Source organism: Prunus avium, chromosome 3, assembly GCF_965620075.1.
Source record: "Prunus avium chromosome 3, drPruAviu1.hap1.1, whole genome shotgun sequence".
Classification (NCBI taxonomy): Eukaryota; Viridiplantae; Streptophyta; class Magnoliopsida; order Rosales; family Rosaceae; genus Prunus; species Prunus avium.
Window position 1 is genome coordinate 3,649,644 of NC_142286.1, and position 22,150 is coordinate 3,671,793.

The following is a 22,150-nucleotide window of genomic DNA, read 5'->3' on the forward strand; positions in this document are numbered from 1 at the left end:
TGGGATTCTTTATGGGTAATGATAATTGGTCAACAAAGTGCTTAGTAGGTTATACCCAATGAGAGAATTTGCTATTGATGATGGCTTTGTGCGTTTGCCCAATTGATATGACAGTGTTTCATTTGTTTTCATTCTACGCTCTTTCTCGAACTTATTCATTATGAATGAATAAGAAGTTTTTACAACAATTGATTTTTTTTCTAGTATTTATCAGGGCTAAGTTGCTAACCATGAATGATGAAACAATCATGACATATTTGTAGCACATGCTATTCTGTCATTGGTAGCAGAGGAAGTGCTTTCCATGTTTCCAAACACATGCATTGCAGGCCAAAACACTTCCTTTTACTAGAAAAATACTTTTGGGGGCCTCCTCACTGTTCAAACTTCAAAATTCAACTTCAATTATTGAAGCCGCGCCCACCGACACAAATATTAAATTTTTACTTACACATTACACAAACTCAAATACAAACTGAACTAAATTGCTTATTTTTCCTGGCATAACTGACATGAAAATGCAAAATAATGCCCACAGCTGAAAAAAAACAAAACTTGTTTCCATCTTTTTATTTCATTTTTGTAAACTACTGTATGTAAAACCCAATTTTATTTTTCTGAATATATATTTTACCCACGAAAGAATCCAAATATAAAGATCTGGCCTAATGCGAGATTGAAAAAAATGAAAAAGGAGTTGAGTTTTAAATTAATTTCCTTTCTCTTTTCTAGTTTGCTACCTACCGTTTGTGGTTGGAACTTGGGGACTCTACTAACCCGAGGTTAAGGGGCGTGCTTTGTCGCCTAAGGTCAAGGTGAACAGCTCAAAACCACCCATCACCCGAAGAAGGTTTCAATCAAACAACTAACCACTTTAATGCCCCATTTAGTTACAAATCCACGAAGGTTTCAATCAAACAACTAACCACTTTAATGCCCCATTTAGTTACAAATCCACGATGCTACTAGGCTCGGCAATTTTCTTTTTCTTTTCGCATCTATAAGAGTATTTGACTTTTTCCCCCAAACTACATGTTTGCACATGTAATGATGTACAGTTCATAATACGACTAAATGGAAAAGTGTGATCATATACTTGTTGAAGCACATAATACCTAGCTAATAAACAAACAATTTCTTAATACAACAAATTAACAACTTGCTTTCTAACACAATATACAATATCAACCACCACCCTTTCTTCCATTAACAAAACATAATATAAAAAAATAATCACAAAATTAAATTCGCAAAAATATAAGACAAATAATACAAAATCTTTGAAAGAAAACAATTATATATATATATATATATATATATCACACACCTTTTTTTCTTTTCCTTTTCTTTCTTTAATTTTGCAAATTCAATTTCCCCTCACACGGTCCATTTCCAGATCTTGACTCTAACGTCAACCTTACACTTAGCGTTGGAAGTAGAAGCAGTGGCAGGAGCTTTAGCAGTTGGAAGAGAAGTAACCCTAATCCCCTCACAGTTAACCCTAATTCCAATTCTTGGAGTCTTCAGCCCAAGCACCTTCACTCTCACTTTAGTGTCCAACCTGACCTTCAATGGCAGCCCACTTTTGCTCTTAATGTCAGCCTTCAAAGTACTCACTTCACTGCTCTGAAGCTCTTTCCCGCTGCTCGCGATCTTTGTCTTCAACAGCGTCGTGTTCTTCTTCCCATGCACAAAGGAAGGTATGATTCCGTCGCCGATGTCGACGTCGTTGGATAAGATGGAGATGGCCATGGGGTTGTAGATGAACACGAGTTTCTTGTTACGGTTTCGAGCGGTGATGTTCAGGTTGAAGCTGGAGGTGAGGTGGGAGTTGGTGGTGAAGTTTAGAGTTTGGACCTTGAGGGAGGTGACGGAGAAGGAGGGGCGGTGGGGGCGGTAGAAGATGTAGAAGGCGGCGCCGAGGGCGGCGGCGATGACGAGCTGGAGGAGGATGAGGAAGATGATCCAGAGGCAGCAGGAGCAGCAGCGGCTTCGGCTGCGGCGGCGGTGGTGGGGTTGGGGGCGGTAGGCTGGGCGCGTGTTGCTGTAGAGTTGGGCCTTAGTGGCGGGGAAGGCGGGGTTGGCTGCTGTGGCGGGGGCCGAGGTAGCCGGTTTCGCTGTAGGATAGACTCTGTCTGCCATGGTGTTTGTGTAGGAGAGAGAGAGAGGGAGAAGGTGTTTGATAATTTTTTTTGAGAGAGAAAGGAAGGGACAAAAGTGTTTGCTTTTGTATTTGGGAGAGTAGATAAAGCTGGCTTGGTTCAGAGAGAGAGAGAGAGAGAGAGAGAGGGTTGATGCAAGGTGGAATGGCAATTGGTGAAGAGAGAGAGAGAGGGAGATAGCAACATTATAACCAAAAGCCTAATTAGAATCTTTAGATCATGCCCACACTTGTCATGGGCGCGTGGTGAACAGATTTGTATTTTCTTACATGAGACGAATTTGTACTTGAATCCGATCAGTTCGTTGCAACTCGCAATTGGAACTTTGGATTTTTTTCCTATAACCTTTGCCGATGCCCTACGCCTCTTGTACATATTGTTAAATCCAAAATGAATTTTTTCCCCCATTTGTTCATATGTTTAAGATGGATTTGATGCCCAACATAATACACATATCGACGTTCATATAATTCATAATATAATTACTAAGAATTCAAGTAATAATATGAATGAATTGATGTACTTGTTCCGCCTTGAAATATATGATTAGTCCATTGAAATGGAGCGCATTTCATGGCCAGACGTTTACTTCCATTGGGAGAGCTCCCGCGGCGAAAGGGATTAGTCACTGCTGTCGGCGGTGGATATCCTTGGGTCTCATCTAAAAAAAATATATGATTAGTCAGTGTATTGAATAATGCAGGTATATTGTTCTTTCGTGGGAATATAAGAAGAATTGATGATGCTGATTTCCGAAAAAAAAGAAAGAATAATTGATGTGTTTAATTAAGTTTAATTGATTAAAATTGGCAATAATAGAGTGCATCAAACGCGCCTAGATGAAATTAACCAAACATACAGATATCGATCTCCACCTCACCTGCTTTTGGACTCAGTCTCTCACGAACACACAGCTGCGTATGGCACACGTGTGAAGATGATGTCCATTGTTCATCATGGAAGTGGAGTACACATTTTCCACGACGCAGCTGTATCATCTACCTCTTTTCTATGTAGGCATCTCTTAAATAATTATTTGTCGGCTCACTTTATATTCAAACCATTCATTTCAACTAAATAATTTGGAACCCATAATGTAAATTTAATCGATATTTCAAGAAAAAACTAAAATGATAACTATTAATTGAGTCGTTAAATAATTTCTAATTAAAGTGGAGATTTTTTGAAGTGATATCTTTAAGGGAATACATGAAAAATAGATAATTCGAATTATTGAATATAAAACGAAGTAGGCATTGCAAAGATCCGTGAATTGAAGCTCCCCTAATAACGTATATATATAACCTTGTTGCAAGACTTGGCTTTTGGTACAGTTATTAATCAATAAGAAGAGGTCAAGCTTGTATATTTGTTAATTTACTCCTGACCGGCCCTTAATCTATAATACGGATTATTGACACTTGATAGAATCATGTGACATTTTATGTCACACACATGATTCTATTTTCATAACAGATACAATCATATATACTTTTATAATTAATTTAAGTACGATATAATATGTGATTAAACATTTTAAAAAATATTGTGTATACCAACCTTGTGTGTTTAATGAGTGTTTAAAATTTTATCTAAGAAGGTGGTTTAGGAAGTCTGTTGCGGATGAAAAAACCGTTAATTTTTTAATTTTTTAATTTTTTTTTTAACGGGGAACCCAACAACAATAGTTGCACTTGCAATGCAACTTATAATTTATGCCCAACGAACTTTTAACCTTTCTGTTTCTCCAATCGTGATTGAATAATGGAAGTCAAAGATCCACCTAATTAATTGATCCCTCAACCTCCATAGCGTAATTTATTTCCATTTAGTTTAACATTATCCATATGTCCTTGGTGTTTTTTTATATTGTTTTCTTCATTCATGCATTAATGAGTCAAATTATTTTGTTGTTGTTGTTTTGTACCTCCAAATATGAAATTAATAAATAAAAAATGCAACCCAAACCCCCCATTTACTTCCTCCACCAAAGAAAACCCCCTCAACCACTCTAGTGTGTACTTGAGACAATTTCTTATGAATAAAAAATTGAGAAAATCGAATTCGAGATATCTTTCAATATTAGAAATAATCGTAAGGGGCTTGTAGCTCGAGATATCTTTCAATATTTTCTTATCCCTGTATCCTAAATCTAAGTTCGATTCCCCCTCATTTAACATTGCTCTGTATGAAAAATATTAGAAAACAATCAAAATAATCTTGAGCCGACAGTTTTTCCCCTTTGGGATATGATTAGTGGTTTGGCCAAAACTTCACGCCAAAGTGGGTTTGATATGGTGCAAAGACTCTCCCTGTCTCAACCTTTCCAAATCCATCACCTCTTTTGCGTGTTAAAATGCATGTACAAAAACGCTCAAGCACGAATATATCATTTTCTTTGTAATTTAACATGTTCCCAGGGTCAAAAAGGCATCGTTGAATTAATCTCAACCGTAAACCTAATTAATTTCAGATTTACCTTCACAAAGCAAAGAGGCACATTCGTTAAACGAAGACTCAACAGTAAATTCGTCGAAAGTAATTACTTGATTACTGCTAGAAATCCTTTTTTTAACACAAATTCTTAATTCACACTTTATAATCTGTCTTAACTCTAGCTAAAAATTAACTGTCCCGTCGATGGTAGATAGCATCAAACCAATTTGAGTCAAATCTTTGTGTTAGGAAAAGGTTATAAAAATATGAATTAGTTAAAAAATAGATTTGTGATTAAAACACATTAAACTAATATTAATCACCTTGAGCATCCAATGTACATTGAGATAGTTAATTAAGTCATAATTAAGCAAGTGGTTAGCTGAAACTAATTAATAACAACTAGTGCCAGCTGAGGGATGGTAGTAGGTAAGAGTTCTTGTTATAAATTATAATAATACCTTTTTTTTATGTACAAATGATGGAAAGGTTTCATTAGAAAATGAGGTTTATTAGAGCATCTCCAACCGATATGTCAAAAGTGCCACATAGATATGTAACGGCTAGAAATAATATCTCACATCACTCCAACCGAATTGTCAAAGCTGATGTGGAATGAAGGCTGGAGGTTCAGCTGTTATTTTTGACAGCCCAAAAGCAAGATGTCAAATAAATATTTTATTATTTTTTAAAGACAACTGGCTGTAACTTTCATTTATTATTTTCCTTTTTTATTTTTTTTCTTTTTCCTCTTTCCAGTTTATTTCCTACCGTTGAACAATTGTTTTTAAAAGCACAACCATTTCCTCCTATCGTACATGTAATTTTTGTTTATCACCTCTTTCATTTAATTTTCGTCAAAAAGCTATATATATATATATATATATATAAGAACTTGTGCTCAAACACAGTTCTTCTTTTATACCAAAAAAAATTCTTTTCCTTTACAGTGAATTGAGCTACCAACCAAAGTGGTTACAAACGCAAGAATCAGTGAGTAAGAAGCGTGAAAACCAATCTAACTTCACTAGTTTCTCATCATCTTCTACTCAAAGAACTCCCATAGATATTATTCTCAACTTAGAATGAAAATTCTTCGAGGTGGTGAATTGTGAATTATATTTCAATGAATTGATTTTCTTGTAGTATTTTCTTTTTCAATTAATTGATTGTCTTTTAGTATTTTCTTTTCTTTTTAATTAAAAATATAAAAATTATATTCTAAGAAGTAGTAAATAAATCAACACTGAAATGTAATAAAATAATAATTTAATTTGACATATCGGGTGGAGTGTAAAACTGTGTAAGATGTCAAATTTCCACATCAGCCATCAAATTTAAATTTGATGTTTGGTATTTGACATCTCCCTTGGAGATGCTCTTAATCATCACTAACAATTCATGCTGGAGGGTATTTCTTGCCGAAATAACTAGGTCAAGGTTTCTATTAGCAACAACTCTAAGGTTATGGGTCATTGTTATCACGAGATCGATCGATGTACATGAGAAATGAAAATGCCTCAAAGCTTAATTGGGTGGGGCAGGACAAGTTCTTAGATTTTGAGGACTCTATACGAAATTTAAACTGAGACCCTCATATAATTTAATACGCAAATAGTAAAAATAATAATATTTCATAATTTAATGTTATAAAACAATTATTTTTATATAACTAAAATTCATCATCAACAATGGCACAAATTTTGAGTGGTCTTTATGAATTTAGGAATTAGGATATTCATGTTTTGGTGTTGAAATTCCTGAATTTGAAATAAAAACAAAAATTCTCAAAGGATTAACAAAGGAGCCAAAGAGAGATTGATGAATGATGATGATGATTAACCTTTTTTTTTTTTTTTTTTTTTTTATACTTTTGGTGTTGATTGGAGGTGAAAGCGTGAGGGTATATATATTGATGGATTATATATATATAAATGTTTTTACAAAGAAAAAAAAAAGTTTGTAAAGAATAAAAATGCACACCCAAGGACTTTATTTCTACCTGAAAAGGCCTTAAATGAAGAGAAATGCACTTGAAACCAAACCAGCCAAACACATGCTTGTGTCATTGTGCTGTGCGTTGAAATATATATAAAATGTTTATAATATTAACATATATAATATACAAGTTAAATATTTTCAGGGGCCTTCAAAAATTGGGGGTCTGTGAGGTAGCGCCATTTGCACTACCCTCAGTGGGGGGTGCCTATATGCCAGACTATATATGACAAGTATTGAGGAAGCCATACTTTCTCCTTCCTCTTCCTCTCCAAGACCTCTAATGTTGTATTGCTCGTTTTAAAACAATTTTCCACTTCAACCCAAAAAAGAATAAACCATTTTTTTATTAGAAAAACAAATACATATTGGGCTTAGAAGTCAATAAATTGGGTTTAAAACTCAAAGTGTAAACCCTCAACCTAGCCCAAAATAAAAGGTTGGGTTGGATCAAGTCAGTTTGAGCCTATAATCAATTGGTTTCCAAGAAGAAAACCCACCTGATTTACATTAATTAATTCGCAAATTACTTGAGGTCAAACTCGAACCGACGACACGTCCCTTCCCTTGTGCACCATGACAAAATACCTAACTAACCAAAGTCAAGAAAAAACAACACAAAAGTTTAAAACCAGGCCAACGATCCAAAACGAACTAATTATACTTTAAGAACTTTTGGGTCAATGCAAATTAAGTGTTAACAATCCTTTCGGTGGCTAATGCTAAGAAGGGGTCCATTTAGAATATACAAATCCTCATCTGTGGTTGATTTTGACAAACCACTAGGAAAAGGAAATGGCAAGCACACTGTCTTATTGAGGTGTAAGCATCATGGACGACAAAAACCTATTTGATTAATTTCTATGTCAATATCGTAAAGTGTGTAAAATAATTGACAAGGATATAGTTGATTAGGTTTAAGGATTGAGATAAATAGAGAGACCTGGTATATATGCGGATGCATTTGTCGAGAAAATATTTTGTATAACTGTAACGTTATGTGACATTTAGATATTGTGCAGTCAACAAAATTGTATCTTAAGATATAAATTTCAATCACATTACTTGGTACCACCGTCACATAATAATTTTCTCGATTTAATAGAGTGACTGAAAAAAAATTGAAAAAAAAGTTTCACCGACATATACGAGAGACTTGTAAATCTGGTGAGTGATTGACGCCCATATTTTTATGGCAAGCACGGTCAATTGTGTAAATGAAAAAATGGCAGCCATGGCCAACACAGCACGTGGTCCTAAACAACTACCAAATCTTTTGGGCTTGTCGCTTATAGAAACACCATCTATTTGCTATGTACCTGAAGATGCCAATGTGTTTAGATTTTTCTGATACCATCTTTTTTTGTTGGTTTGGGATTTCAATTTGGTGCTGAAAATTCTTGGAAAATTTTCATCTTTAAGAGCCTATTAGTCGCATTGAATTGTCAAATGTTGGCAGCGTGGGCAAATTTGCCACATTAGTCATGTGGTGTGGGGTATTTTGGGACATAAACTTGAACACACAACATCACAAGCACAATATTTGCAGGTGCAAATTTTGGTCCCATGACACTTGACATGGAATGGGCTTGCCATCTACACAAAACAACAACTAACTTTTATGTTAATCTATAAAACATGCTTATGACATGAGTCATGTTCTCTCGTTAAATATATTGTCGTAAGAATATTGAATTGTTAGATTGTCAATTTAGTTATGTCACGATAAAGAAAATACTACACTTTCCATTATACTATGTGGTCGTCTTCTGCAATGACCATTGAAGCACTAGCAATCTAGAATATAGCCTATTGGTCACACAAATTGCTATTGGAAGTGGAACTTTGACATAACAAGCATATTCCTTTGCATACCCATTTATATTTCAAACCTGAATGAAACTAATAAGGAATAATAATTGCCCTCGATTAGTTGAAAAGAAATCAAGAATATTTTATCAAAAAAAGAAATCAAGAATATCCACATTAGATTAAAAGAATACACAGTCTTCCATGCTTTTCAAACCATATAATAAAATTTTATTAATCTTGGAACCCTCTCTCTCTCTCTCCTCTATTTGTGTTCTACCTACTCTTTCTTACAGAAAAGTTTCTAATTTGGACTTATACTGCTTTTAAGTGGACTGTGTGCTGCTTTTTGCTTGATCAGTTGAAGCAACCTTTAATCACTCCCATGACAAAAAAGACAATTCCACTAGAACTCTCTAAGCTTTCCAAATTCAAGAGCTTATTAGTCTCTAAAAGACAGCTATTGGGTTTTTCCCACCTAATCCATTCTTGTTGTTTCACTCAAAATGCCTCTCATTACTTCTCTGGTACTATATGTGGGTCTGCTTCTGTACCTCTAAACTTACCATGAGGTTGCTTCATTAAAGGCCATGCTTTGCTTCAGGCGGCTCTTGTGCCAGTTTGTTCTCTCTGCCTTCTCTGCTCCTCACTTTTGTGGTTGAATGATGAGAGCTGAGAGATCTTGAGAATTGAGCTCCACCTTCTCTGACTCTGCTAATGAAATGGGCATGCAACTGAATCTGCTGCTTGTACAAATGTGTTTGATTGTTGGTGTCTTGCCATTCCACGGATCTGCAGGTAACAAGTTTGAATTTTTAGTGTCTGGGTTGGTTTTTTTATACTTCAATATATTTGATCAAGTACAATAACCTATTTGAGGATCTGGGTTCTCTGAAGCAAGTGTTTCTGTGATCAAGAAATTGGGCAAATGGTTCTCATGTTTCAATGTTTTTCTTTCTATCATATCATTTCCTTTGCAAGTGATCATGGAACACAAACGATCAATTGGATCACTTGCAATGGTGTTTGGTTTTATTCATAACTCTGTTCTTTGAGCTTGGAAATTCATCAGTTTGATCTGAAACCCTGGGCCACATTTCTGCAGGTCATTTTCTGGTGATTTTTAATTTCGAAAATGACAAAAATTATGTAGTGAGGAAGGGTGCATAATTTCAATAACTTGCCCTGAGCAGTTCCTTCCTGTACTTGCTTATTCTAACTTCTGAGCAGTAAGAGTTATTGCTCAAATGTGACAGGATTCCTGAAGCACCGAAATATTTATCAGTTTAGTCATTTTCATAAAAGGTGAAGATTTGATCAACATTGTGAATTACACCTTTCCAGCTGAAATAAATGTCAATATTGTAACTTCAAAATTGCACTCTGAGAGCCTCTCGCTCAGTACTCTGCCATCAGAAGCATGGTCCCTTTCATGGTTGATAAGTTAAATAGCTGTTTTCTGATACGTTAGATAGCTGTTTTGCCTCTCTCCTCAGAACTAGTTATGATCAATTATTTTCTGAATGGATGTGTTTGTATGCTACAGAACATGCCGTCTCTCCTAAATCTCCTCTCAGCTTTGGCTGGAAAAGACACGAAAAGTTAGTAGCGCTACCTCCCAGAAAAGCATTCCACCACATATTGCCTTCAGACTACTCCCCGGATAAAGGTAATGGAGTCTAAACTAGTTTTATTTGCCAACTTTGAACTAGCAAATGAAAAAAATGTGCCTTTTCCTATTACTAATTCAGATTCTTTTCTTTTTATAGCCATCCATCCTCATAGGGCCATATGGCCTTCAAGTATTGCAGTTCCACCTACATCCTCTGAAGGTCCTGCAAAGAAATGGGTGGATGGTCCTATATCTTCTCCTTCAATTTCACATCACAAGCATCACCACAAAAGGAAAAAGTTCCACAGCTCTGCTCCAGAACCAACTTACAGTCGACAAGGTTCAAAACTTTGGCGTTTGTCTTACCAATAGATGTACAGTTCATTCATGAAATGTATTTATCTGAAGAATATTTTTGAAATGTATAGGCCCTGCAGTCTCCCCCCTTCAATCCCCCTTCTCTTCAACAAGTAGCTGGGCTGCAGCTGCACCATCACCAACAACTCTCACAAGCCACTATAATAGTATGGAAGCCTCATTTCAGTTTGGTAGCTTTAACTATAGTGTACTTACTTTATCTACCTAACTATGATTCGAATTAAGTTGTGATTTTTTTTGTCTCTTCTAGTGCCCGTTTTTCCACCTACAGTTTCTCCAGTGGGTTCTTCCCTGAAGAATACAAAGGCCCCACCACCATCACCAATTCTGGCACTACCACCTCCACCTCCCAGTGAAGGTATGTACTCTGCCTTTCTATTTTATTCGAAAATAGTTCAAAATTTTTATTTCAAAAAATAGTAACTATGCTTAAACATACGTGTAGATTGTTCATCAATCACATGCACAGAGCCATTAACATATACACCTCTTGGCTCAAGCTGCGGTTGTGTGCGGCCAATTCAAGTTCAACTCCAACTCGGCGTTGCAATATACACATTCTTCCCTTTAGTTTCAGAGCTGGCTGAAGAAATTGCAGCCAGTCTGGCACTAAACCATAGCCAAGTTCGAATTATGGGAGCAGATGCGGTCAGTCAGCAGCTAGAAAAAAGCGCTGTCCTCATTAACTTGGTACCTACAGGAATAACATTTGATGGCACTACTGCATTCCAAATCTATGAACAGTTCTGGCGCAGACAGGTTTCCATAAAGCCTTCCCTCTTTGGAGATTATGAAGTTTTCTATGTTCACTATCCAGGTCTTCCACCTTCTCCCCCTTCGGTATCCTCAAGCATTTCTACTACAGATGACGGGCCATACACTGGAAAAGACAACAATGGAAGGGCAATAAAACCTTTTGGAGTTGATGTACCAAGGAGAAAAAGAGATGGGCTCGGAAAAAGTATGATTGCTGTGATTGTTGTATCATCTTTCACAGCCTTTCTTTTATGTGTCGGAGTTGTTTGGCTTTTGTTGCTGAAATGTGGATCATGTCACTCACATCAACTGGAAAAGTTTCCACAAACTTTGACATCCTCTCCTACAAAACTCTCAGGTATTTGAAATGCAGCCAAATTCTCCCTGACCTTAAGGCAGTTTACTCACAACAAGCTTATAACATTAATTTTATTTTGAGCATGTTGCGCAACTATATATAATCTATAGCGAGATGTTAATGGATGTTCCTTTCATTTTTAATCATTATTCCTTCATAGTACAGTTGGAACTCTTCGAAGTTACTCCGGAATATTGACATTATCTACTCAACAGGGCCTCCGAGGTCGGTGATGTTTGGAAGCATGCGTGGTTCTGGATCAACATCTTTGAGTTCTGGCACACTGAATTATACTGGATCTGCTAAAACCTTCACTTTGAACGACATGGAGAGAGCCACTAATAATTTTGATGCTTCAAGAATACTTGGAGAAGGTGGTTTTGGGCTTGTTTACAGTGGCATTTTGGACGATGGAAGAGAGGTGGCAGTGAAGGTTCTCAAGAGAGAAGATCATCATGGTAGCCGTGAATTCTTGGCGGAAGTTGAGATGCTAAGCCGTCTTCACCATAGAAATTTGGTTAAATTGATTGGTATATGTACTGAGGGCCATACTCGCTGCCTAGTCTATGAACTCGTTCCAAATGGGAGTGTTGAATCCCATTTACATGGTAGATACAAGTTTAAAAAAATTAATTTCTACATCAATACTTCAACATTTGTTTGGTTGAAATGCTAGATATTTAGTTGCTTAAATGATTGGACACAGCTTTGAATTATGAGTGGCTTATTCTTGTGTTCTCTCAGGCATTGACAAGGAAACTGATCCGCTTGATTGGGATGCCAGAATAAAGATTGCCCTCGGTGCAGCTAGGGGCCTAGCTTATCTCCATGAAGACTCAAATCCTCGCGTAATACATCGTGACTTCAAGGCTAGCAATATCTTGTTGGAATATGATTGTACACCCAAAGTTTCAGATTTTGGATTGGCTAGAGCGGCATTAGAAGAGGGAAAGAGACATATTTCAACACATGTTATGGGAACGTTTGGGTATGAACTTCTTTACCATCAAGTATATATATATATGTGTATGTGTTTGTGTGTGTGCGCATGCATATATACAAGTTATACGTATGCCAGACATTTTTGATATGTTATTGTCTAAAAACCAGTGATATAATGAATTCTTAATGGAATTGTGTGCCCCAAGTCGTACATAAATATAGCAACTTATTAGTTTTACATAAACATGCTCTATCTTGTTTCTTGGTCCAGTTATTTAGCTCCAGAGTATGCAATGACCGGCCATCTCTTAGTGAAAAGTGACGTTTACAGCTATGGTGTAGTCCTTCTTGAGCTTCTATCAGGGAGAAAACCTGTGGACCTGTCACAGCCTCCAGGCCAAGAAAACCTTGTTGCTTGGGCTCGCCCCCTCCTCGCAAGCAAGGAGGGGCTAGAAATGATAATAGACCCAGCCTTAAAGCCATCCGATATCTCATGGGATAGTGTGACCAAGGTAGCAGCAATTGCTTCAATGTGTATACAACCAGAAGTATCTCATCGGCCTTTCATGGGCGAGGTTGTGCAGGCCTTAAAGCTAGTATGCAACGAGTTCAAAGAAACACAAGAAGTAGGAGCTTCAACAAGTTGTGGCCAAGATGATCTCTTCATTCATATAGATAGTGGCAACTTGGAAGTCTCACAATCACAGCAGGAGCAGGAGCTGCCGGGGTTTGGTGCTGGCCTTGGCACCAAGATACCATCAACATCAGATCTTTTAAGTGCACCTGTGGGACTTGAGGTTGAGGGGCCGGAATTTGGGTCCTTTAGGAGGTACTCTAGTTCAGGGCCACTGAGGACAGGGAAGAGGAAGCAGTTTTGGCAGAGACTAAGAAGTTTGTCTAGAGGCAGCATGAGTGAACATGGATTTCCAATGAAATTATGGCTCTGAAGCCACATAAACTGGTGTTTGTTGTATCTTCTTTTCATTTAAAGTGCACCTCCCTTAAGAGTTTGAGGCATAAATAGATTTACCATTAGTAATGGAAAGGAGATATTCCAAGAAAAAGGGAGCAAAGAAATATGAAGAAAGGGTTTATTTTTAGGGAGATTCACTTTTATACCCAATATAGGGGGTCCAAATTATAGAAAAACTCTACATGAAATGAACTTTAAAAACACACCTAAAGCCCGTTTATAACATAACGAAGATGCTTCGAACTTTCTATAAATTACAAAATTGCCATCAATTTCTTAAAACAAGTCAAATGTCAAAACCTCATAAAAAAAACCCCAAACACTCGATGGGCATATTTTGGGTTTGTTTATAGAAATTAAGTAGTTTAGGGTTTATCTATATCATTAGTGCTAAGAATGGGTATATAACTTAATATCTTTTTTTTTTTATAACAAGAAAACCACTCAAAATAAATTTAATTTTCTTGGTTAAATAAGCAGAAGGTATTTGTTCTGTTTTTTTTCTTGGGAGAAAAGTTGTTAAGATTATAGACTACGAGATAATATTGAATAATAGATTAAAATGTATTTTCACACGGCAAGCCAATTTTTTACACATTAGAGCTTGCTAAGAATCAAACAACCAAAACTACATCACACACTGTTTCAACCAACCCTCAGTAACTCTCATCCTGCTGACTACAAGGTCTTATTTCCTTAAATTATATACCAGCTGCTCTTCCCAATCTGTGTCTCAAGATCTTCGCTCCAAAGTACCTGCATATCAAACAACACATAACAAATTAATTTCAATTTTCACTTATTTTCTTTCTAAGAAGGGGGAGGCAATTCCACCCAAACATGATTGTTCATATGATCATATGTATACATACCTGCCCATCATCATGACAGTGGCTTGAGGATTAGTCCCTGGGGATTCAGAAAATGTCGAGCTATCGACAATCCGGACCCTGTCTACACCAAGAACTTTGTGCTTACGGCTAACCACAGTGCCCACATGAGCACCTCCATGGTAGTGCCAAATAGTGATCACAGTGTCTTTGCAGAACTGCTCCAAGGACTTTGTGTCATTGGTATGCTTAGGGATGAGATTAACATTAGCCTCGACACTCATGTTAAGCACCTTCTCCACAGTTTGCTTGTTACATCTTGTGTAGTTTGTGAAATGCTCCGATTGCACAACCTTCGTGGCTACACGGATTCCATCAACACAGCGTTGAAGATCGTACGGGTGGCTGAAGTAATTGAAGGTGACAGAGGGGTTATCATCAACATTAGTGTTGACCAAGCTAAGGTCACCTTTAGAAATTGGGTTGGCAATTTTTTCTAGAATGAAGCCTCCTTTGAATGCCTCATGGGGCAAGTTTCTCTTGCGCCTAATGTATGCTTGAACTGCTTCTGGGGTTCTTTGCTTTGGTGGAATAGTAGATAGCTGCCCAATCTGCAAGTCATATAACAAAATGCAGTTCATGAAACAGAGAAAACAGAAATAAAATCCATGAGAATCTTATGAGTATTGAGCATCATGAGAAACTTCTCAATGTGACGTAACATCATCATGTGGTGTTACCAATCCATCCATGTTATAGCACTTAGACTAGTCACATCGGTGTTAGGATCACACGAAACAATTTCTCGAGCTTCATTATCAAATACCAATACGTTAATTACTTACCTCAGCTGACATGATTCCATGGTGGCATTGAATACTATCCTTGGACTGACTAAATCCACTGCTAGCTTCAATGTACACACCCATCTTGGTTATCCCTACAGTTTGAATTAGTGTCTGCTTTTCTGCTTTGTTACTAGGGACAAAGATTGCATTCATTGGATTATCAGCCATGCCTTTCCCAACAAACTTATTATCAAGCACCACTGGAATCTTCAACTTTTCAAGGTCAGCTTTGGGTCCAATTCCACTTAGCAACAGCATTTGAGGGCTTCCAATTGCTCCACTGGACAATATTACTTCACTCTGTGGCTTATCAGCAAGAACTGCTTCATGTTGGTTCCCATTTTCATCTTTAAAGATCACTCCCACTGCCTTTGGTCTCGTCACTATATTAATGAAGAAAAAAAAAATACTCTTCTTTTAATCATTAAATCCAATAAAACTAAATCTTAAATTGATGAAATGTGAATTAATTGACATATATGACAATTAGTAACAGAATTTATGCTCCAAACTATGTGACCAATTGACATCAAATTTCAGATGTAACTAGCATTACCTGATGTGTCAAAAACAATTCTTTGAACAGTGGCATAGACCAAGACAGTAAGCTTCCGAGGGTTCCCAGATGACAGCAGTTCAGCAGCAGTGTGACGACGACCGAATCTGTCGAAAATGGTTCCACCAACCTTGGTTCCATAGAGGTGATCATAAGTGAAGCCATTAAAAGGTGAAATTCCAACATCCAAAAGACTGTCCCTTAGAGCCACCTGCCATGGCTCAAGCTTAGGCTGGTGAACAATTTGCTTCTCAATCCATGGGTAGGACTCATTTACTAGCTTGGCATCCCATCCCACTCTCTCTATAAACCTGCACATGCCACAATATATAGCTTCAACATCAAACAAAGGAAGCCTGTTTTCCCAATTTTCAGGTAAGGCTGGTTTTGGGTTGCATTTAGACCAAAAATTAAGCATGCACACACACCCAATCTTTTTGAATGACCATTTTATGGGTCAACCTCCATTCTTTATGACATGGGTTCAAAAGAACTTTATTTATTTATAATTTTTTTTGGTTTTATAAAATAAAGTTCTTAATTTTTCAAACACAGAAAAGAAAATGGTTTGATCACTTGAGTTTTATTTCCCAATATAATATTTTTTTTAATGTTCAGAGACAGAACTAACCAAGGAACACTTTTCAGTAGGTTCAAAGCCACATTGACTATGGCTTTAGCTACCTTAAATGTTACACTCATTTAGTCTAACAATCAGAGCACGTAATCACCTCTCCCTTCATAAAAATGTCAATTAATTTAGAACATGGGCAAACTCAACTAGCATTTAATATATAGAAGAAGAAGAAAAGAGAGAGAGAGAGAAAAAAAAAGAAGTGAAATTATAAATGTCTTGATATTATTGAGTACAAGACACATGCATTGTAATGAATATCATATGGTCACCATCCATACATCGAATCCTGATGAGGAAATTATAAAATCAATGTGGGTTTGTTTTTGTTGGACATATTTTCAAGCAGTGTAGGCTGATCCATAGCCACACATTTTTGTTTAAACCATTTATGTGTTACATCATTAAGTGACATAATCCTAGGCTGGATTCTTTATAAGGTAATCTAGTAGATAAAGACCTTTTTTTTTTTTTCTTCCCTAAATGTGGATTATAATTAATTTAAGTAGGACATAGGTCTTAATGTTTTCAAACTTAATTATTTTGTTATAAAAATAAGGGAGTTTCACTAAAATACTCAAAATGGGGGCTGAAATTATAAAAATACCCAACACCCAAAACACTTTATAAACATACCCAAAACTCATCATTACACACACTCAAAACCCATTTATAAACATACCCAAAACCCATCATTACACACATACCCAAAACCCATTTTGGGTATGTTTCTATGTTTAAATAGTGCTTGGGTATTTTTATAAATACATGTCTAGAATTGGGTATTTTTATAAATATCTATAAAAATTAATGCACAAGGAAAAAAACAAAACAATAATGGGTTGGTGAGGTGGTAGGGTGGAAGGCAATAATACTCTGACATGGCAATGCAGCAACCATAAGGAAGGCATGCATTCATTGTCCAAATCAATGCTTACCTATTGCAAAGGACTATTTATTTGCCCATGATGTGATATTTATACACTAGCTAGTCTTGCACTCTTTTTTTATTATTTATTTATTTTTATAAATAATAAAAATAAAAACCATATAATTATCCCCATTTTGTTTTGATGCTAAATCTTTTTTTTGGGCACCAAATCATACATCCAAACTAAGCTATCATAATAAATCATGAACCCTTTTCTTGCTCTCCTTCACCTATTTGAACTTAACCTAAACCTTCAAAATAAACCCATTTCTTTTTGTTTTCATTTTCCCCAAAAATGGCTTAATTGCAAGAAAAAATTTATATTCACCATACCTTGTGCTTGCTCTAGTATAGAAGCCAGCATTGATGCAAGTGCCTCCACCCAAAACCCTAGCCCTAGAATTAAGGACTCCATCTGTTGAAATGAAGTATTGGGAGACAGAAGTAGGTGAAGTGTCTGCCAAAGCAATGTGGAAGTTTTGAAGAAATGAGACATTGGAATTGGCAAAAGGCACACCCCCTCTTTCAAGCACCAAGACATTGAATTTCTGGGAGAGGGTTGAAGCCAATGGGCACCCAGCTGTGCCTCCTCCCACAACTATGTAGTCATAGACATTGTTGTGGCCACTTGATGAAGAAGATGAGGCAGATGGGAAAGTGCTTGCACGCTTGATGAATGGGTACCTAAATTCATTGAAATTCCCCTTCCCTGCATCAAATAATGTCCAAATTTTTATGTCAATTCAATTTGTATATCACTAGCAAGCCAAACATGAAACACAAACTTCTTAATTCTAAAATTTCTTGAAGGGTTTTAATTGGTTTTTCCAGTTGGGGAAGGAAGAAAGAGATGTTGCATAAGCATATAGCCAAGAGAAAGGGTGATCTTGGGACACAGTTGAAACCAAAACAAAATAGTTGTAGGAACAAAAGTCTATATCGACCAAATTAAAACTAGGCCTTCAGAAATTGCCACATACCACATTTTGATATTTTATACTTTGTGCAGCCACCCAACGCATCTAAGTATCATGATTAGTGTAAGAAAAACAAGCTACAAAGTAATGCATATACCAAAATTTGGCAAAATGGAGCCCATCAAGGTGAAGAACTATTTTCTTTAAACAAGAAAAAAAAAAACCGTCTGAGGCTAGATTGCCCTCCAAGTGATCCCATTGGCAGAGAAGAAACACTTCTAAAACAAGTAATAACTAAACAAAAACACATACGCACAGCAAAGAGCCATAGAGAGAGAGAGAGAGAGAGAGAGAGAGAGAGAAGGTAGAAGAAGTGAGCGGAAGCAAAAGAACCTTGAGAGGAAGGGAGAAAGTTGAAGAGCCATAAAAAGAGAAGGAGCTTCACTGCACAAACCAAAGCCATTTGAAAGCAGCAGACAAAGGCCTCAGAAAAGCACTCTCACAGAAGAAGTTGCTGCCCTCTTCAACCTCTATGTGGCTGCCACTGGTTGGCCTAGTTTTGAGTGTGTACACTTATATATACTTAAAAAAGTACTCCAAATTGATGCATGAAAAATAAACAAATATTTAAAAAAATTCCCATGAGATGAGAATAAGAAAAAACGAAAAAGAAACACAACAAACTCAACTGTATTTAAGATTACTTGAACAACAACTGGAAAAGTCATTAATGGTGAAATGAATGCCACCAGTTGAGTTAGGAAGCAACCATGGCCGTTAGATTAACTCTTCTCTGTTATCTCACCATGTTCTTCCATTATTACCACAAAGACAGCTCCATCTCTAAACTGTAAATAAGCTCTGTTAAAAAATTAAAAAATTAAATTAAAAAAAAAAAAAAAAACTCTGTTTCTGTCAAAGATTAATATGGAAAGAAGTACTAAAAAATCATACATACATGATTGAATAGCTGCAAATACAAATTAAATAATGCTAGAAATATTACTTGGGGTACCTGTAAAAGAACTAAATTTGTTGGGTAACTGAAAGTTAGCTTTAAAAACAATTCAAAAAACAAAAAAAAAAGAGATCCTGTAGTTAGAAATTTAATGAACAAAATTGCGCTCAATTATTTGTCACCTCAACTCATCTCTCCAAAGTCCAGCCCATGGGTTATTTTTATTATTATTTTTTAAGTGGGTAATGAGCACATTTTGCTGGGGGTGAACGGGGTGGGACCAGGGTTATTATTGTGATTGAATAATTGCATTGCAATGTCAATTGGACTGACAATCCAACACAAAGCCATACTGGGCAGCTCTAATTGACAGATGAACAAGAGTTAATGCCAACGGTCCATTAATCTTGATTATTTTAGGCTCTCTTTGGAATTGGGTTTCTTTTATTTTTATTTTTCTTTAGTTTGGAAATCTGTTTGTTTTTCTTCTAATAAGGAATAAAATGCTTAAAATGCTTAAGAATTAATTTGCATACTGATACAACAACTTGACTGTTATGGCGCATTAAATTATGAATTTGTATTAGGAGGAACCGTGGAGATAATTTTATATATATATGGATAATTGTCAGCTATCGATACATTACGAGATCTATATGTATCGACGATTGAAAGTCAACTACGCGCTGATAGGTGATTATACTTAACATAATTCTGATTTTATAATAGTGAATTTCCATAGAAATTGAAACGTAGTTCTTGGGGAAAACTAGTACAGGAAGTGAATGGGGAAGAAATGGAAGCTGTCACACAACATGGTTGTGTTGGGTAAATATGGTATCTTCTTTAGTTGTTTGTTGCTTCAATCTTCTTCTTAAGATCATTTGGCAAATTGATAAATAGGTAAGACTTTAATGAGAAAATGTTTGAGGTGTTCTTTGCTTAAAGGATAAGTTTAAGAACCTCATTAAAACTAAAGGTGAAATGACAAGCCTAAGAACAATATTTAGAGAAAAAGACAATGTCCTGCACAACAAATATGCATTATATATGCCATAAGCTATGATTCATTGTGACAAAACAACGACCTTGATTCATTGTGACAAAACACTATCTAATAGTCGAATGCACCATCCTTAGATTCATCACAAGTAGGTGTACAAGTAATCAATGAGTTCTTCTATGTAGTTAAACTAGGTATTTCAAAATTTTAGAGGATTCTATTTCTGCAACAACATTGACGGACTCTTTAAAATTTAAGGGGGTACCTTCTAACACTCATTGTCAGAAATAATTTGTTAGCTCAAGTGTCGTGGAGAAATTTGTTAGGTTATGGTCATATTATCATGTGGTGTTATTATTTTACATTATGAATCTAGATTATAGTATTAATAAATAGATACACACCAGTCACACCAAAAAATTGGGATAAGGTTTGAAATCTCAGTCTCAAACTTCATAATTATTGTACCGTGTAAGAAGTAAGAGAAGACTCGGAAGAGTGGCAAGCCCTAGACTGAATTCCTACCACACCCTAAATCTCATTCGTACCATCATACTATACTAACCTATACTAGCTAAGGTCAACACTCTTACGTCATTGTTTGTATATATTTATCATAAAAGCTCGATGCAATAATCCTGGGAAATTTTTTGTGACAAATATATATATTTTTAATTAGTTTACCAAATTGGTCTCAAAATGAGAAGAAAAGTCATGCAATTTCACCTTTAGGCCTAATTCATGCTGACACGTGGCTGGGTCCCTTATTACCATGCCTTGGCTCAGAACATGTGTAATGGACATGACATCCTGGAGGCATTCCCACATGAAAAAGATAACCATCCAGCTGTAGATTCAAAAGTCCATAATTTTAACCTACCCAGCCCAACTGCATATGTTTAAGCATTAATGATGAAAACCCTAGAAGAAGAAAAAAGAGGAAAGAAAGAAGAAAAGAGAGGAGTAATGAAATCACAAGACTAGATACACTTTCTGTACCAGCAGCAAGAGAATTCGGAGAAAAATATGTGTATTAATGTATTGGAACCTCTTTTTTCTTCATATAGATTATGTTATAATGAGTTAAAATTAGACCTCATTAAATTTCATTAATTAGATATATGTGTTTTGTGCTACACATAATTATGGGGTTGGGTTAACTGGCATATGTTATTACATGACCTAACATGATTAGACATAAGCCAATTCAACGTAATCTCAACCATTTGGATTAGACATAATAATCGATTGTTTTTAGACTACGAAACATTTGACTAGGATTATAATCATATCAAATCATATATTCAAGCCCGCCAAAACGAGCCTATATACGTGATGTAGGACGAAATATGGTCACTTATGACACTAGGAAAAGAAGGAAGGCGTATCGTTGGGATTTTCTAATTGATTGAAGAAGAATTGGAGTGAAGAAGAATTGGAGCGAAGAAGTGAAAAGGGACATAGCAGGAATTTGCAGATTTGGCGTCCGAGCTCCGATTAGGACGCAAAATACCATTTCGGAAAGGGAACGACGCCACGAGTCAAACTCACAGCTTTGCTGTGATGTATGATGGATTTTGGCATTCTGAGGTCGTTTGGCCTTCCAAAACCGCATTCAAAGTTTCGTAGTTAATTTTCGGAATAAATTCTGTTTTTCAGTTTTTCAGTTTTAATGTAATAACTCCCCTAGCAGTTACAAGGGTTGAGAGTTGTGTATTTAGGCAGGTTTGTCTAACGTTTTTGTAGACTTCAGATTTTAATACAATTAATCAAAGAGAGTTTCTCTTAATTTTCTGGTGGAATCCAGTTTTCTTGTTACTCAAGGTTTTCGTTTGAAACCTTTGTTGCTTGTGCTGCGTCAAGTGGTATCAGAGCGGGTCTCTCCCGTCTCGGTATTATTGGCTTGTCTTATCAGAGTAGGTTTTGCTTGACTCGAGGTGCCTCCAATGGCTCGTCCAGACGAAGAAGATAGGACCCGTGGAGACGGGGAACCAATCACTCTTAGAGAATTTGATGTTGCAGTTGTTCCATACTTCATGGGGAGCGACT

General features: G+C 36.3%; 3 protein-coding genes across 5 annotated transcripts; 1 reads left to right on the plus strand and 2 right to left on the minus strand.

The window, feature by feature from the left end:
* Positions 1–1,065: 1,065 nt before the first annotated feature.
* Positions 1,066–2,314, minus strand: LOC110759452 (Late embryogenesis abundant (LEA) hydroxyproline-rich glycoprotein family). Its single transcript, XM_021961504.2, has one exon. The coding sequence runs from the start codon at positions 2,140–2,142 to the stop codon at positions 1,378–1,380; it is 765 nt and encodes a 254-aa protein (XP_021817196.2). The 5' UTR covers positions 2,143–2,314; the 3' UTR covers positions 1,066–1,377.
* Positions 2,315–8,716: 6,402 nt separating this feature from the next.
* LOC110759472 (receptor-like serine/threonine-protein kinase ALE2) lies at positions 8,717–13,472 on the plus strand. 2 transcript variants are annotated; one of them, XM_021961530.2, is made up of 9 exons: positions 8,717–9,203; positions 9,952–10,074; positions 10,175–10,357; positions 10,446–10,541; positions 10,646–10,753; positions 10,841–11,509; positions 11,725–12,117; positions 12,254–12,497; positions 12,723–13,472. In XM_021961530.2, exons 1-9 carry the CDS (start codon positions 9,128–9,130, stop codon positions 13,396–13,398), a joined length of 2,568 nt encoding a protein of 855 aa, XP_021817222.1. In that variant the 5' UTR covers positions 8,717–9,127; the 3' UTR covers positions 13,399–13,472. The 2 variants fall into 2 exon arrangements, with proteins under 2 accessions (XP_021817222.1, XP_088107052.1); XM_088250926.1 differs by lacking the exon at positions 8,717–9,203 and having other exon boundaries at positions 10,446–10,560.
* A 485-nt stretch (positions 13,473–13,957) lies between these two features.
* HTH (Glucose-methanol-choline (GMC) oxidoreductase family protein) lies at positions 13,958–18,713 on the minus strand. Of its 2 annotated transcripts, none has more exons than XM_088251251.1 (6): positions 18,534–18,713; positions 17,557–17,932; positions 15,659–15,969; positions 15,100–15,485; positions 14,297–14,865; positions 13,958–14,180 (listed from the first exon to the last, which is right to left on the minus strand). In XM_088251251.1, exons 1-6 carry the CDS (start codon positions 18,601–18,603, stop codon positions 14,126–14,128), a joined length of 1,767 nt encoding a protein of 588 aa, XP_088107377.1. In that variant the 5' UTR covers positions 18,604–18,713; the 3' UTR covers positions 13,958–14,125. The 2 variants fall into 2 exon arrangements, with proteins under 2 accessions (XP_088107377.1, XP_088107378.1); XM_088251252.1 differs by lacking the exon at positions 18,534–18,713 and adding an exon at positions 18,298–18,489.
* Positions 18,714–22,150: the final 3,437 nt, after the last annotated feature.